Source organism: Sphaerulina musiva (assembly GCF_000320565.1).
Source record: "Sphaerulina musiva SO2202 unplaced genomic scaffold SEPMUscaffold_1, whole genome shotgun sequence".
NCBI classification, from domain to species: Eukaryota; Fungi; Ascomycota; class Dothideomycetes; order Mycosphaerellales; family Mycosphaerellaceae; genus Sphaerulina; species Sphaerulina musiva.
This window is the reverse complement of record NW_016017383.1, coordinates 609,728-625,751: the sequence shown is the minus strand read 5'-3', so window position 1 is coordinate 625,751 and position 16,024 is coordinate 609,728. Positions and strand designations below refer to the sequence as shown.

Here is a 16,024-nt window from a genome sequence, read left to right as displayed (position 1 = left end):
GGGGGGGGGGGGGGGGAGAGAGAGAGAGAGAGAGAGAGAGAGAGAGAGAGAGAGAGAGAGGATTTGGGGATATGGTTGTTGTTGATGATGGGGTTCGGAAGGTACCTTGGGTAGTTATGGGGTTATGCAAATCAGATGGTTTTGTGAGACTTTTTTTTTCTGGAGCTGATTGATATTCGAAGACTGCTCCAGCAGCCAGCTTTCGTCAAATCATAACTTTTTTGTTTGTTGTTTTCTCTCTTTCGATCAGTAATAGCTAGTACTAGTGCCACTTCTACTATACTCGCCACCAGTTCCTGGAAAAGCCCCAATTGCCGCCGATTTATTCGAATTCTCTCCCTTTGCCCCCTGCTCCTCCTCCTCGTCTCCACTGTCAGCTTCCACCCCACGAAAGGCCCTCTCCTCGGGCTCCGGCGGAGCACGCATTCTCACCAATACATCTTGATCCATCTCCATCGGTCGCCATGCTGTTTGGGAATGATACTCTCTCCCACTCGGCATGTTCGCGAGTAAGGGCTCCCAGGGCGGGACGATTTGAATGTTAATGGTATTATTCTCTCGATCCCATTTCGATTCTAACATTTCTACTACGCGGGCTTCTTCGAGGCGACCGGCGTCCATTCCCCATTCTTTGCCGGCAGATTCGATTTTGCGGTCTTCGCGTTTTTCTTGCCAGGTTTGTTTCAGACCTTTGAGGCCTCGTCGTCGATTGTTGCCATCTTCGCTGGCCGCCTCAATGGGAAGACCGAGTTCTTTTCGCGCGCCTTTGAGCCAGGCAAGGGCTTCGCCGGTTTTGGAAGCTAATTCCGCATCGATGGCCAGGAATCGAGCGGCTTTTCCTCGGGCTGTGCTGCGGAGATGAGTGGCGTATTTGAGCAGATCCTCGTCGATTTTTGTGCCGGATAAAAGGCTGCTGGCAGTGTTGGCGTGTTCTGCTGCAGCAAGACAGAAGCGGGCGTACAGGTGAGCGCGCACTTTGGGGATGGAGGGAGCTTTGAACATCCAGTCTTTGTTTTCTGCATTGCGGACTTCGGAGACGGCTGCAGTGTAGGGGTCGTCTTTGGCTACGACGATGATGGTGGCTTCGGCTAGTGCCAAAGAGGCCAGAGCGGAGATGGTGGAGGAGTGGATATCGATGGGTGCACTATCTAGGGAGGCGGAGGTGGAGGACGAGGGGAGAGAGAGTAAGTAGGTGTGAATGCCATGAGCTTCCATGAGATGCTTCATGGCAGTGGCAATAATGGATGTCCGTTGGTCGGAGCTCAGGACATCGGTACCGTACAGCAATCGTAGCTGCGATCTCGCCAGCAGCGAGGAGGTGTAGGCAAGGGTGGAGAGCGTGAAGGCGATCTCGTGATGCACACCCGTCAACTTGGCCCGTGGAGTCTCGCGAGCTGGCAGCGAGGTCGACAAGATGCTCCGCCATTCAACTTCCAGCACTCGCTTGATCTCCACGTCCAGCTTCTCTGGCCCGACGTCTCGGTAGCCCGAGCCGGCGTTGAGTGCCAGCAAATATGGCAAATAGCCTTGCACGGCATTTTGGACAGCGGGGAGATTGGTCTCGCGCGCAGGAGGGGACAATCGCTTGTGCTTCTTCAAGACATCTTTGAGAACACTGCGTTTGGTGGTCGCAGTCAGCGGCAGCGAGGGGTGTGTCACGCTGTCGAAGAAGTCGGACAACAGCACCGAACTCGTGGTGGGTAGTGTGAAGGGAAACGGCATTTTAGTATCATGGCCGTGACGATACACAGGAGTGTTTGGTAAGGGATTATTCTTAGGGCTACTCTGAAACTAGTTCCGCTTCTAGTGCTTGCCCTCTTGGCGAGTACGAGGTACAGTACCACTGTACCTCCTATTATTATTATGATTATGATTTTTATTATTGTTTTTTGCCCCTAGTAGGTCGAGTTGGATAGACAACACATGTATCGTAGTCGAGTAATAGGAACCCCTTTCCCCCCAGGTACCTGGTATAGCCTGTCGATAGCGATAGGACGTCGTACAGCAGCCTTAGCCTGTTCCTACAGTATTACGGAGGTAGTACACTATAGGTACATTAACTCCTCCTCTCACTCGGTCGCGATGTTGCGCCTTTGTGTTTCTAGTCCTCTGTTGGTTTCTCCGGCCTTCGGTCTCCAGTGCAGCAGCCAGCCTACGTACGTACGTAAATATGCGTGAAAAAGCCGGCCAGGGGATAGTTGTATGCAGGCCGGTTTCCGATGTTGTGCTGTTGGGGTCCATCTGCCGAGAGAACAATAGAAGTTTGGATACTGGGCAACCAGCCGTGAGTCCAGGACGCCAGTAGGTACATTATATACACCACCTTATAGGTACATGTAGGTGAGGTATAGTCCAGTGATGTCCAAACTCTAAAATAAGTAATTAGTAATTACTTTTACTTTTACTTTTACTAATATAGGTCATAAGTAAAATACGTTACTAATACTAATTACTAACGGAAGGTCGTAAGTAAAAGTAAAAGTAAAAGTAAAAAGTAATACTAATTAGTAAATACATTTACTAATTAGTAACGTAAGTAGTATAGTATAGTATAGTATAGTATAGTATAGTATAGTATAGTATAGTATAGTATAGTATAGTATAGTATAGTATAGTATAGTATAGTATAGTATAGTATAGTATAGTATAGTATAGTATAGTATAGTATAGTATAGTTTCTATACTTCTTTATATTATTTATATTTATACTTATACTACTAGGTATTTAAAGAGGTAAAGGCTTTAGAGGGAATTATATATAGCGGGAGTAAAAATTCTAAATAGTAGGACTTAGGAGGCTAAATTTGCCTAAGGCACATTATACGTACTATACCTACCTACTTTTCGAAGAACTAAGACAAGATAAGGTCTCTAGGCAATTAAGAGATAGAGATAGAGATATCTACCTAAGTAATTAAGAAATAGGCTTAGAGATAGAAATACCTAGGTAATTAAGAGATAGAGATAGAGATAGAGATAGGAATAGAAATAGAGATAGAGATAGAGATAGAGATAGAGACAGAGATACCTACTAACTAGTTAGGCAATTAAGAAATAGAATTATAGAAACGGCGACGGATATAGCGTAACGGATACGACGCGATAGATACGGCGCGATAGATATACGGCGTAATAGATATATAGCGTAATAGATATATAGTATAATAGATATATAGTATAATAGATATATAGTATAATAGATATACGGTATAATAGATATATAGTACGATAGATATATAGTACGATAGATATATAGCGCAATGAACATATAGCGCAATAGACATATAGCGCGATAGATATATAGCGCGATAGATATATAGCGCGATAGATATATAGCGCAATAGATATATAGCGTAATAGACATAGCGTAATATAGGCTATTAGAGCTATATAGATAGCTTATATATATATATAATATATCCTCTACTTACTATATATCCCTCCTAAACTACTTATTTCTTATAAATATATAGGTACGTATAGCCGAAATTAGTAAAATCATCGTTACTATTTTACTTTTACTTTTACTAATTACTAATCCTCGAAGGTCATAAGTAAAAGTAAAAGTAAAAGTAAAAGTAACCAAGGGATTAGTAAAAAGTAATTACTTATTAGTAATTACTTTTACTATTTTACTAAGGTTTGGACATCACTGAGGTATACATGAACTTGTGTACACTCCATTATTAGGTACTGTTGACGTTGCCTATATTTCAGCCACAACAGGTACCACTCAGTGGCACTCACTACTAGAACTGTCTGCCATGCACTGCAGATCAATCACATCACCCACATGGAGGTCCTGTAGACATGTACTGCATCACCGTGCTGCCACCGGGAGAGTCGTCACTGGTGGGCGAGCAGAAACAGGCACCGTAGGCTCTGGCTGCGTCGGCGGCCGTTGCGTCGTACAGTAGCGTGTTTACAGCCCACTCGATCCCAGCACATGGTCGACTAGACGATGCGTGTGCACTGTGCCCTGGGCCCCCTGGCCTGGCCTGCCATTCATCAGCTCTGAAAGCAAAAAGGACAGCCTGAAGTACCTCCTATGGCGGCTGGCTGTGTCTTAGATTGTACTGTAGAACGACCGAATTACCTCTTCCTCATTGCAGCCGGTGTTTTTTTTCGCTGCTGTCTATCGACCTACTGTACTGCCTAATAACTCACTAGTAGTGCTCGGTCTACGAGACCCTCAGCGTGCACGTGTCACGAGGTAGCGCGATTACCAGCGCACACCACCCAGGCCCAGGCAGGAGACAAAAGCCATGTCGGCTTCTGCAGCTGCATCTGCGGGAGAGACACGGCTGGACACAGTGGTGGCTTCTGTAGAACAGAACTCGGAGACCGACCATGGTTCCACGGCAACAGATCAAGAAACAGAATCACCTCCAGTAACAGCTACTACTACTGCTACTACTACAACAAAGGACCCCGATTCAGACTCTGGCCACGTCTCACCCTCCCCGTCCCACACCCCATCTCCCCAGAGCCAACGCAATCAGGCTCCTGGCATTCCTGATCGTCGAAAGTCGCATCGTCCGGGCAAAGGAAGTCCAGCGTCTAGGGGCAATAACCGCAAAAGCAGTGGCATCTCCATTCGTGTAACATCAGTGGCCGACATGGCCTCGGAAATGCGGCTCAAAGAAGCCGACGGCGAGAGCAATGGCAGCCACAAAGACGACCACGAGAACGACACATTTGAAGATGCCGCATCATCTCCGCAATCCACGACCCACGAGCCTGTTGTCCCTGATGCCAAACCGGCTGCCGTGGAGGAAAAGCTCAATGGAGGAGGAGGAGGAGGAGCAGGAGAAGGAGAAGAAGGAGGAGGTGGTGGTGGGGCTGGTGACAAGAGCGGAGAGGAGGGCGGAATGGAAGGACTGGGCATCAGCCATGGCGGAGGATTAGGCATCAGTAATGGCAACAATGCGGAAGGCCCGACACTGGAGATCGCCGCTCCCATAGCTCTCACGGACGACGTCAATAATCACGGCTCAGCACCAGAGGTGTCCGCTCCAGAGTATGCCAAGGACCATGTCAACGATCGCCGGTCGACAGTAGACATATCACCACGCATGTTGTCTGGCACAACCGCTCCAGAGAATCGCAAGGACCATGTCAACGACCACCGGTCGACAACAGACACATCACCACACATGTCGCCTGGCACAACCGCTCCAGAGTCCCCTGGCCGCACCACGCGCGGTCTCTCGGGCGACGTGGCACTGCCAGTGCAGCCGCCTCCTAAGACTGCCGAGCGCAGGTCGAATCTCGAGTCTCGCGAATCTACCGAACGCATGGCATCGTCGCCACCACGCCCGGGCTTCGCGCGGAAGGCCTCGGTGGGCTTTGGTGCATTATTAGGCCGGATGGGCAGTATACGGAAGCCCGCTCGATCCCCTCCATCTCGACAGGGCAGTTTTGTATCCGAGCGGAGGAACACAACCGCCTCAACGGCCTCCACAGACGGCGAAGGCGCATCAGGACACGATGGCTTGAAACCGAGCCTACAGGAACAGTTCTCGAGCCTACGGAGGCAAGAAGAGTTTGGTAGCCCACAGACGAATGGCGACACGTTGCACGAGGAAGACGAGGATTCTGCGGCCGTGTCCCCTGCAGGCGACAACGCAACATCCCCTCCCGCTAGCCCTCGCAATTCAGGTGGCAGAGTCCGGTCTCCCACGCTCGACGCGAAGCTGCCCCCGGGTACCGCGTCTGGCATGTCTGCGGGCCCTCCACCAGAACCAATTGCAGTCAATTGGGATTTGTGGCAGCAACTGGTCTCACAAGGTCCTTCTGCAGTCGCGAGGACCAGTGGCGATGAGATACGCACCGCCATTACAGCGGGCATTCCTCCGGCCATCCGTGGGGTGGTATGGCAGGTGCTCGCGGAGAGTAAGAATGAGGAACTCGAAGCCGTATACCGGACCCTCAAAGCTCGAGGGACAGAGGCGGAGCACAAAAAGCATCCGAGCTCGCGGGCGGGCTCTGTAGCGGATATCAATGTGCGGGCGGACTCTATCGTAGAATCCAATTCGGGGTCGAGTACGGAGAAAGAAGGAGTGGCCTCGGATGCGTCTAGTCAACATTCTAGTCATTCTGTAAGCGCTGCTTCTGGTGCTGCAACACCGCCCACATCGGTGGAGGGTCATTCTCCGGACAACCAGCCCAAGTTGCTGGCCGAGAAGCAAAAACGAGAAATTGCAGCGCTGCGGAAGCTGGAAAAAGCAATCCGGCGCGACATGGGCACCCGGACGTCGTACAGCAAGTATACACAATCTGCGGGACTGCAAGATGGTCTGTTTGGCGTCTGTAAGGCCTATGCTCTCTTCGACGAGGGCGTGGGATACGCACAGGGCATCAATTTCATCGCCATGCCACTCTTGTTCAACATGGCGGAAGAAGAGGCGTTCACGCTCCTCGTCCGGCTCATGAGTAAGTATGACCTGCGAAGCATGTTCACGCCGGATATGAGAGGTTTGCATCTGCGACTATATCAATTCGAAAAGTTACTGGAGGATTACGAACCCGCGGTATACTGCCATCTGAAACGGCGGAACGTCGACCCCCACTTATACGCCACACAATGGTTCCTGACACTATTCGTGTACCGCTTTCCACTCCAGCTCACCCTCCGAATCTACGATTTGATCCTGAGCGAGGGTCTCACCGCCATCATGAAGTTTGGCATTGTGCTGATTCAGCGCAACCGTCAAGCTCTCCTGGACATTAAGGATATGAGCCAACTCACCAACTTTCTTAAGGAGAAGTTATTTGACGCCTACATTGACAAATCTCCCTCCGCCTCTTCCCTCTTAAACTCGGGTTTCTTCGGTTCCGTTACTGGCGGTGCCGACAAAGAGGTATATCGGGCGGACGACATGGTCCGAGACGCGTGCAGCATTCAGCTGTGCGACGACACTCTCAAGGCGTACGCGGCAGAATGGGATGAGTCGCAGCGTGCAGAGCGCGAGCGCGAAGCAGAAATCGAGCATTTGCGCACCACGAATGCTACTCTCACGACCCGGGTCAAGGCACTGGAGGAGCGCGCTCAGCAGCACGATACGGAACATGTCACCATTGCCCAAGATTTGGTCACGTTGAAAGTGGAAAATGACTCCCTTTTGGACGCCAATGAGGCTCTCAAGATCCAGGTTGTCGAGCTGCAAAAAATGGTCGACGCACAACCTGCCGAGGTGGAAGATCGATTGAAGGCAGAAATGGACCGTATCATGACGAGAAACATTGAAGTACAGAATGAAAACCGAGGTTTGAAGGAGGAAATGGCCGAGATGGAGCATGAATTGGTAAATGCCAAAATGGCTCATGCACAGGTACGTGTGATATTCTTACACATCTACAAACCATACCAACGTGTGGGGTTGCTAACATGGGAACCTACAGGCGGTAGCAAATCACGATGCTTTGAAGCAAAAGTGGAACAGTGTCCAATCTATGCTTAATGAATAGACACTTGGTTGGAAAGAGAAAAAAAAACCAAATGCATCAGGTAGTTCGCGGATAGTTGGATATAGGGTAGAGAAGCTCGGGAAGGGAACGAATACACCACAATTTTTTTAGCCGTGATTGTGACACTACACCCTGGAGTTCATGCACAGGCAGGCGACGGGGCGTCTCATTGGGGAAGGGGAAAGGGAATGGGAAAGGGGAAGGGAAAGGCAAAGGGAAAGGTGATGAAAATCCACATATTGATCTGTTAGTATTATCCATCATACACGGTAGAAAGAAAGAAAGTAAGTAAGACGTGTTATTAACAATATTGATGCGTCCGGTGGCACCTCAAGTATGCATTGCACGGACGGATGGATGGACATGCGGAGTTTTGTTGTTGTTGTTTGGTCAATCAGTCAGTCGGGTAGGATACTTAGGTAGTAGTACTATACTGTACTATACTATACTATACTATACCGTACTTGAGGATCTTGCTTGAACATCTTGCTGGATGGATATGGACTTTGTATTTATTTACAATGCACAAATACAATACGATACGATACCTATAATACGATATACTACACAGTTTGATACGATAGAACAAAATGTGAATGGTATGTAGGTATTGATATCAAGGAGAAGGAGAAGGAGAAGGAGAAGGAGAAGAAAAATTTCTCGATAGGATCAGAGCTAGAACTTGCTCTCTCCTTGGACGAGAGATGAAGAGAGAGGGAGAGAGAGAGAGGAGGGAGAGGGAGAGGGAGAGGGAGAGGGAGAGGGAGAGGGAGAGAGAGTATATCGATATAATCTTCTTCATCTTTTTCTTCGTACCTAGTGTTTCCTTCCTAGAGTAAGTAATTTCTTCCTTCCTTCCTCTCAAGAAGAGCCCTTTCCTTCCATACCTACCTAGGTTGATAATTCGCTGTTTTTTTCTTTTTTTCGTTTGCAACATCAAATCATTGAATGCATTGGCCGACCTTATCCCTGTTCTGCCTACGAATGAACCATCCCTTCCCTTCCCTTCCTATCCTATCCTGTCCATTTCTTTCGTTTCGTTTTTTTTGTCTCCAATGGGTATCATAGTCTCACAATCGTCGTCGTAGTAGTAGCATCTAGGGGCAGTAGGGGTCACAGAAGAAACTAAACCTCCCCGGAGCCCGTGCCAGATTCTGCTGGCTTTTTATTGTCCTCTCTCTTTTCTTACACACACACTCCCTCTCAGTATCCAACAGTAGGTTTGAGGTGAGGTTCTATGCGCCCACCTGTCCAACCTCCAACCCTTCCAGCTTTGATTCCGACCCAACCTCGTCGGTCCCTTCCGGTTCGACCTCTCCCGAGCCAATTGTACTTGAGTGCGTTTGTCAATCTTTCCACGTTTCCCTGTGCGACGTCTCCGGTCTGACACGAGGCCAGCACGTACAAGCATTGTAACATTCGTGCTACCGTTTCTGTAACCTTGGCAGGGTCGGCTAGCGCGACGGGTGGCGAGGATGGTTGTTGGACCGGTTGACTGGTGACGTTGAACGAACCAGGTCCGAGGCCAGGTGAAGGGTGCGGATGTGGGTGGCATTGCAGATGTGGCATATTGGTTCCAAAACTTCCAGCAGAAGTGTTCGAAGTAGCCCTGCTACGCATGGCATCTCCACCGCCAGAAGAAATACTGGCCGCATCTAATAATGTCGAAGCTTGAGAATTGAAACTGCTGAGTCGTGGACTGAGACTTCCTGCTGTACCAGGTCGTTCCGCGCCCGGTGCGGAGGGATCGCTTCGAGCGTGATCTCGACCTCTACGTTTCGCTGCCGCTGGGTCAGGAGAGGCTCGAGCATTGATGTTGTCTAAAGAGAGGCGACTGAAAATGTTCATCAGGATTTCGTGTCTGGGCAGAATGACCTCGTCCCGAAAGGCAATGAGAGTGAGTCGACGGATTTCAAGCTCTTCGTGGAGTTCGGAGGGAGAGGGTCGAATCGTACTGCCTCCAGCAGAGGAAGGGCGATGATCCGTATCTAACTTGAGAGATTCGGGAATCGCACCCCAAAACTCCTGAGCTTCTCGCAAGGACATCATGGTGCCTCGTCCTTTGAATTCCAGCTCCAGAGGGAGGAAAACAGCTTGTAGAAAGGGCAAGATTGCGCCATATACACCGATCCACATCTCCACCAGGTTAGTTACCAACCGATCATCGGGAATCCCTCGTAAAGTCTGAGCCAGAGAGCCGAAACCAGTCTGCAACAACTCTCGGACGTCTTCCACAAGAACGATGGGCGAACGACGCTGGATACAGCTCTTGACGTGTACACTGACCAGCGCGTTGAAGTCTTCGATGGGAGTTCGGAGGTTTTCGCCAGAGAATAGATTCAATAGACGCGCCTTGAGCAACGGCCATGCATCATCGGGGCCAATACCAGGAAGACCCATTGATGCGCCGATGTTGCTGAAGGCTTGAGCGGTGACGGGAAGGGCAGCAGTGTCCGATGGAAAGGCGAAGAGACTCGGTGCGACTGACGGAGGTCCCATGAAGTTCGTTTCGTAGCTACTAGGCCCCAGAAATTGATCGCTAGTGCCGCCAGTGACCGATGTGTTCGACACGGTGGGGACAAGGTCAAGCCGTGCCGCAGCAGCAGCGGCCTTTTCCTCTTTCTTCTTGTCGCGTAAAGCTCGGCCTCCATGCCGTAAGTCGAAACCTGACATTGACTTGGCAAAGGCACCTGGACCGGGAGAATCTGGCGTAAAGGAGTACAGAGGTGCCTTTCCAGGATCTGTCGCCTGTGAATTTGAGTGTGCCGATGACAGCAGTGGTTGTCCAGGCTCATCGCGAAGCTTATGCTTTTGCCGGGTCAAAAAGTTGTGCCTCTTTTCCTTTTCCTTTTCGGATATGAGGGGAACCAAAGTGGACGTGGATGCGTTCGCAGAAGAGTAGAGTGAGCTCAAGCTTGCTGTAGGATCGACGAGGCTCGTCGTTGATGCGTTTGCAAACCCATTGCGGAGGAATGTCGCTGTGGAGGGAGTTTTGCTAGGAGATGGCGCACCCGGTAATGCTTTACTCTCTTTCTCTTTCGACAAGACGATGTTTTTGGGTTTTGCAAACAGTTTCATTCTAGAAGTCTTGGATTTTGGTTCTTTATCGGGAACCGGACCAAGACTGAGGTTATTGATGGATGGCGGAATACTAGGTGATGGAAGAGGGCTTCTGCCATTTGGAAACGCCACATTGGCTGCAGTGGTTGCTGCTAATCTGCTGCCGCCCACGGAGCCATTGCTATACGGTAGAGTAGAAGTAGTGGAAATTTGATTCACGGGATTCTGTTCATGACTAGGTCGGCGACTGCCTGGCGGACCATGGGTATTGATGGGTGCCAATCCCGGATAGGAGCGTTTTCTCTCGAATTGGGAAGGTGGCGGCGAAGCTCGATGAGAGTATGCAGCCTGAGCCGCGATTTGCGAAGCAGAGAGCGCATTACCGTTGCCACTCGCAGTCGGTAGCGAGGGCTCGAAAAATCCTTGACTGTGCTGTCGAGCACGATGGCCCAACTGTTGGCTCGACATAGGTGAAGCGGCTCTGAACCCATCTAGAGAGCCACGCGCAACATGTCGAGGAACGGTCTGAATCGTCGCGCCAGTCTGCGTCGATGCTAATCCTCCCGCAGTGGACGGCCTGGCTGTTGGTTGCTGCGAGAGAAATGGCGAGCGCCTCGACGCGGTTGCTTCGACCGAATCAATGGTGGCGCTGGAAAGAGAAGATTCGCTCCGTAATGAGTCCTGTGAGAGAGACGAGTGTGTTCGCGGACCAGACGGCGACCTCGGCGGCGGCGGTGGCCTCAGAGGCGGATGATTGCTCATGCTTGTGCGATACTGGCGTCGTGTCGTTGGTGTCGCCCCCGTTGCACAGCACGTGTTCCCAGCTTTCCGATCATCGCCGAGCGCGCGCGGTGAGGTGAGGCGGGTTCAGGTCCATCATGGCTCCTCGAGGGGGAGAGTGAAGTGAGTGAGGGTGAGAGGGTGAGAGGGTAAGAATGAGTGAGGGAGTGAGGGAGTGAGAGTGACAGATAACGCGTCGAAATTCGCAGAGGAGGAGGAGGGTTGTTGGCCAGGATGTCTCGGCAGTGTGTGTGATGTGAAGTGCGGACAGTGCTTGGTGCGGTAGTGCGGGAGGGCCCAGATTGAGTTTGGCTGGCGCTGGGGTTGACGTCGTCCAACGCTGGTAACACACTGACACTGGCTCAGCCTTGGCATCTCCTTCCCGTTGCCATCCGGTCTCACGAGACTACCTCCAGGTACTACCTCCTACTGATTACATTACCTGTACATGTATCTACTGGTTTCACAAATCCAATACACATACATCTATATCTACTGCTGGCACTCCAAGCTGCACTCTGCTGGGTGGACATCTTATATTCATACAGGCTATAGAGTACATCGCTCGATGCTATGCTTTTATTTGATTTTCCATCATCCCAGCATCCGGAGGGGAGATTTGATTATACAGGACCAGCCGCTCTCTGGCCGGTGTATGTCACCTTTATATGAACATTGTTAGGTAGACATGGCTTCTGTGAAAATGAATCCAGTTCCAACACCGGGTGGAAGGGAGAAGGGTGTGCGTGCACTCATGAATTTCTCACCACACCAACCTTGGCCGCCCTGAGAACCCTCCCGTTGTACATAAATCCCTTCTGCTGGGTGAAGAACACCGTCCCGTCCTTCTTATCTGGCTGAGGGGCTTGGAACGTCGCCTCGTGCAAATTGGGGTTGAACACCTCTCCTTCCACGCTGGGATCGATCCTCTCCATTCCATGTCTCTTCAACGTCTTCACCAGAATCTCATCCGTCATCTTCAACCCATCATGTAAATTAACCAGATCCTGGTTTTCAGGCGTGAGTTTATCCTTGGGCACATTCTCCAGGGCGCGATCGAGGTTGTCCACACTGTCCAGAAGGTCTTTGGCAAATCGTTGCAGCGCGAAGTCTTTGGCGGCCTTGACTTCGCGTTTGGTTTGTTCTTGGAGGTTGCGGTATTCGGCGATCTGGCGTTTTAGACGATCCTGCGAGGGTCATATTCGTCAATCATCTGCTTCTATCCACAAAGGGCGCACGCGCGTGGATGAAACTCGCTGCGAATTGCCACTTACAGTAATATCCAAATTCTCCTTCTTGACGGCCTCGAGCTCTTTCTGCAGAGGATTCTCCTCCTTTGCGGCGGCGGCGGCGCCCTCAGTGGCGGTATCCTGTGTGCCCTTGCCTTCCTCCTTGAGGATCTGCTCCTGCTTCTTGTCGGATTCCTCTTTGGCGGACGAGTAGCATCTTCGCGCGGCGATGCTTTGTGATGCGACTGCGGGGGCTTTGTATGAGGATCGCCAGGGCGTCGTGGTAGCTGTTCTGGCGATTCGAGAGGATTGCGACGGTCGTGCAAGGGTCTGGAGAGAGCGCGCTATCCGTTGCTGCAGCATGATGAAGATGTGGCAAGGTGGTGATGGAGGAGGAAGAAGAAGAAGACTAAGAAGAAGTCTCGTGATGCCGTTTTTGCCTTCCTGGAGTAAACTACATGTAGCTCACCTGTTCGTCTGGTCAACTTTTTAGTTTTAGCTCGGCCGCCGCCGCATCTCGGAGACTCGGACAGACTTTGGCTTGGCTAACCGTAAGGCGCAAGGCAAGGCACCGAAATCTGACACACGTGCTACTGGTACTACCTCCTAGGTGCCATGAGGCTATTCATCTATGCGACGTTGCGAATGACTCGTGTTGGCCGGGGGCATCCCATCATCTCCCTAAGCGGATCATCCTCACCTCGTCACCTCGTCAATTCACCCTCCTCTCGTCCACGGCGACCCTATTTGAGGTCGAGGCTTGGCTCATACAGTGCTTTTGTGGGAACCAGCTCGGATGTGGAGTCTGGACGGATCCTTCGGTGCTGACCAAAGAGGGAATCATGTGCCCGATTCCTCGTGGCAGCACTTTCGAGGGCGGCGGGCCCGGGCAAGACGGTATTGATCATACACCACCATGAACGCCGCGGACTGGGCGACGCTGCATCGGAAATCGACAACAGCATAGCACCGCCACGGATGGAAGATGCCCGTCCCGAGGCAGAAGAAGTGGTGGTGCGAGTACCAAGCGAGCTGGGCGTAGGACTACCACTAGGAAGTATACTATGGCTGGAAGGATGACGCTATCTACGGTACCTGCGGTACAGCCACGGCAGAAGTCACTATAGTGCCATAGTGCCAGCACACCTCAAGCGTGCGGCCGGCAATGGATCGCGTAGCGATTCAGAAGCTTAAGAGAGACTGTGCCCGCTCGAGCATCATGAAGCCATGTCGTCCGCACGAACATCAACAACACCATGCACGTCCACCTTCTGCCCGCAGTCTTTGCTGCTCTGGTGACCGCTGTGTCCGCCCGCCAGCTTGTGCCAGCCAAACGTCAGGCGGCCGCAAATCCCTATGTCCCGACGGCGACATCATGTCCAACCTCATTGATCAGAAGCGCAGACTCCTCCCTCAACGCCGATGAGCAGGCCTACATTGAGCAACGGACTCCCAAGGCCGCTTCAGCACTCTTAGCATGGCTCGCTCAAGCATTGCAAGGCCTCAGTACGGAGCAATTGCCGACATTAGCTCTGGCTCTCAGTGGTGGTGGGACGAAGGCGGGCATGACCACTGCCGGTGCTGTCTATGGACTCGATGGGCGGGAAAATAGCAACTCGCCTGTCGCAGGTCTGTTGCAGAGTATGACCTATATCTCAGCTCTTTCTGGCGGCTCTCTCACTTTGAGCGGAGTCATGGCCAACAACTTCGAGAAGATTTCTACGCTCCGGACTGCTTTACTGGATGAGAGCTACCAAAACGCGGTAGCAGCGCCACTCGCGAATGCAGCAGCAGTGGTATAGTATAGCCATCACCGAGTGTATGACATGCGTGCTGACTCTCCCGCTCGATAGCGCGAAGATGTTGGCAACAAAAGTGCTGCTGGATTTCCTACAACTTTGTTGGATGCATATGGGAAGACGATTTCCTACAATTACATCTCATCATCAGGCGGCAACGACCTCCACTGGTCCGACATCACCTCGCAGTCGAGCTTCCAGGACCACGAGGCTCCGTACCCAATTATAACCATTACTCAAGCAAATGTCGCCGAGAACATGTGCGACCCCAATAATGATTCAGCTATCTGGGAAATTTCCCCTGCCGAATTCGGAAGCTTTGACGAAATGGTAGGAGCCTTCTACCCTACTATGTATATGGGAACGAAGAATTCAGACTCCATCGGCGAATGCATTGTCGGCTTTGACAATGCAGGCTTCCTCAGCGCTATCTCATCCAACATTCTCATCCCAGTAAGTCTACGAGACCCAACTGGTATTCGTACAGTTCCCGCACTCACCCGAACATCTCTACAGACCAACGACGTTTGCACGATCGGAAACTTCACTTCCAGTGAATTCAACAACACTCTAGCCACCCTCATTAGCACTCTGTTCCCAAACATATCATCTTCCAATCCCTATGGCATCATTCCCAACCCCTTTTATCAAAGCTCCGAGGCAGGCATCATCCGCTCACAGGAAAACATCTACGGCACAGATGGCGGCTACAGTGGACAAGTCATTCCCATCTTCCCCTGGCTCCAGCCCGCACGCGCCGTGGATGTCATTTTCGTCGTAGACGCCACCACCGCACTTCCCACCAACATCACCAACGGAACCTCCGTCTACGAAACCTACCTCTCCGCTCAGAAAAAGGGTCTCCCCCGAATGCCGCTCGTGCCCACACCCGACCAATTAGTCCAACAGAATTTAACCTCTCGAGCCCAATTCTACGGATGTCACGATCCCTCTGTCGCGACGTTGATCTATCTCCCCAACACCGAATTAGCAGATGCCCCGACCGAATTCCTCGCCACCCCCGAGCAGATCAACAGTACCATTGCAGGCGGCACAGCCATGGTCACGCAAAGTCAATCTGCAGATGACTCTGCTGCTGAATGGGCATCTTGTCTCGCTTGTGCCATTGTCCACAAGAACGTCACTACAGCCCTGCCAGATGTGTGCACGGGTTGTCTGGAGAAGTATTGTTGGCCTACAGAAAACGGTACGGACTCGTCATCTCCAGGTGGAGGAGCAAATACTGGTGGTGGAGGTGGAGGATCAGGAACAGGGCCAATCAATGGAACAATTCCATACACAGGTACAGCTGCTGTGACGAAACACTCTGTTGGTACGGCGTCAGCGGTAGGTCTCGTAGGATTGATTTTCGCGATGATACTTTGATAAGAAAAAAAGGAGGAATCGCATGAGTCGGTCAATGTGTGGATCGGATCGGATGTATTTATGATAAGATTCAGAAAAGTGAATTACAAAGATTTATGAAGAAAAGAAAAAGTCAAGAAAAAGGCATGTGGAAGTTGTTCTCTTCTCCTCCTCGGCAGGTCTTCTCGAGATGCTTTCCTTTCCTTTCCTTTCCTTTTCTTTTCTTTTCCTTCCTTTCCTTTTCTTTTCCTTTCCTTTTCCTTCCTTTCCTTTTCTTTTCCTTTCCTTTTCTTTTCCTTTCCTTTTCTTTTCCTTTCCTTT

At 50.9% G+C, this 16,024-nt stretch overlaps 5 protein-coding genes across 5 annotated transcripts; 2 read left to right on the top strand and 3 right to left on the bottom strand.

Annotated features, from left to right (window-relative positions):
* Positions 1–230: 230 nt before the first annotated feature.
* SEPMUDRAFT_75480 (uncharacterized protein) lies at positions 231–1,722 on the bottom strand (the record flags this gene model as incomplete). The annotated part of the gene is made up of 1 exon (XM_016910106.1): positions 231–1,722. The coding sequence occupies one exon, from the start codon at positions 1,720–1,722 to the stop codon at positions 247–249; it is 1,476 nt and encodes a 491-aa protein (XP_016764502.1). The 3' UTR covers positions 231–246.
* A 2,452-nt stretch (positions 1,723–4,174) lies between these two features.
* On the top strand, positions 4,175–7,667 carry SEPMUDRAFT_145637 (RabGAP/TBC). Its single transcript, XM_016903175.1, has 2 exons — positions 4,175–7,334; positions 7,405–7,667. Exons 1-2 carry the CDS (start codon positions 4,266–4,268, stop codon positions 7,468–7,470), a joined length of 3,135 nt encoding a protein of 1,044 aa, XP_016764501.1. The 5' UTR covers positions 4,175–4,265; the 3' UTR covers positions 7,471–7,667.
* Positions 7,668–8,270: 603 nt separating this feature from the next.
* On the bottom strand, positions 8,271–11,512 carry SEPMUDRAFT_145636 (HbrB-like protein). Its single transcript, XM_016903174.1, has one exon. It carries the CDS (start codon positions 11,290–11,292, stop codon positions 8,674–8,676), a length of 2,619 nt encoding a protein of 872 aa, XP_016764500.1. The 5' UTR covers positions 11,293–11,512; the 3' UTR covers positions 8,271–8,673.
* A 323-nt stretch (positions 11,513–11,835) lies between these two features.
* Positions 11,836–12,976, bottom strand: SEPMUDRAFT_145635 (GrpE-domain-containing protein). The gene is made up of 2 exons (XM_016903173.1): positions 12,585–12,976; positions 11,836–12,497 (listed from the first exon to the last, which is right to left on the bottom strand). The coding sequence occupies exons 1-2, from the start codon at positions 12,900–12,902 to the stop codon at positions 12,063–12,065; spliced, it is 753 nt and encodes a 250-aa protein (XP_016764499.1). The 5' UTR covers positions 12,903–12,976; the 3' UTR covers positions 11,836–12,062.
* A 296-nt stretch (positions 12,977–13,272) lies between these two features.
* On the top strand, positions 13,273–15,845 carry SEPMUDRAFT_145634 (FabD/lysophospholipase-like protein). Its single transcript, XM_016903172.1, has 3 exons — positions 13,273–14,335; positions 14,393–14,791; positions 14,855–15,845. Exons 1-3 carry the CDS (start codon positions 13,796–13,798, stop codon positions 15,722–15,724), a joined length of 1,809 nt encoding a protein of 602 aa, XP_016764498.1. The 5' UTR covers positions 13,273–13,795; the 3' UTR covers positions 15,725–15,845.
* Positions 15,846–16,024: the final 179 nt, after the last annotated feature.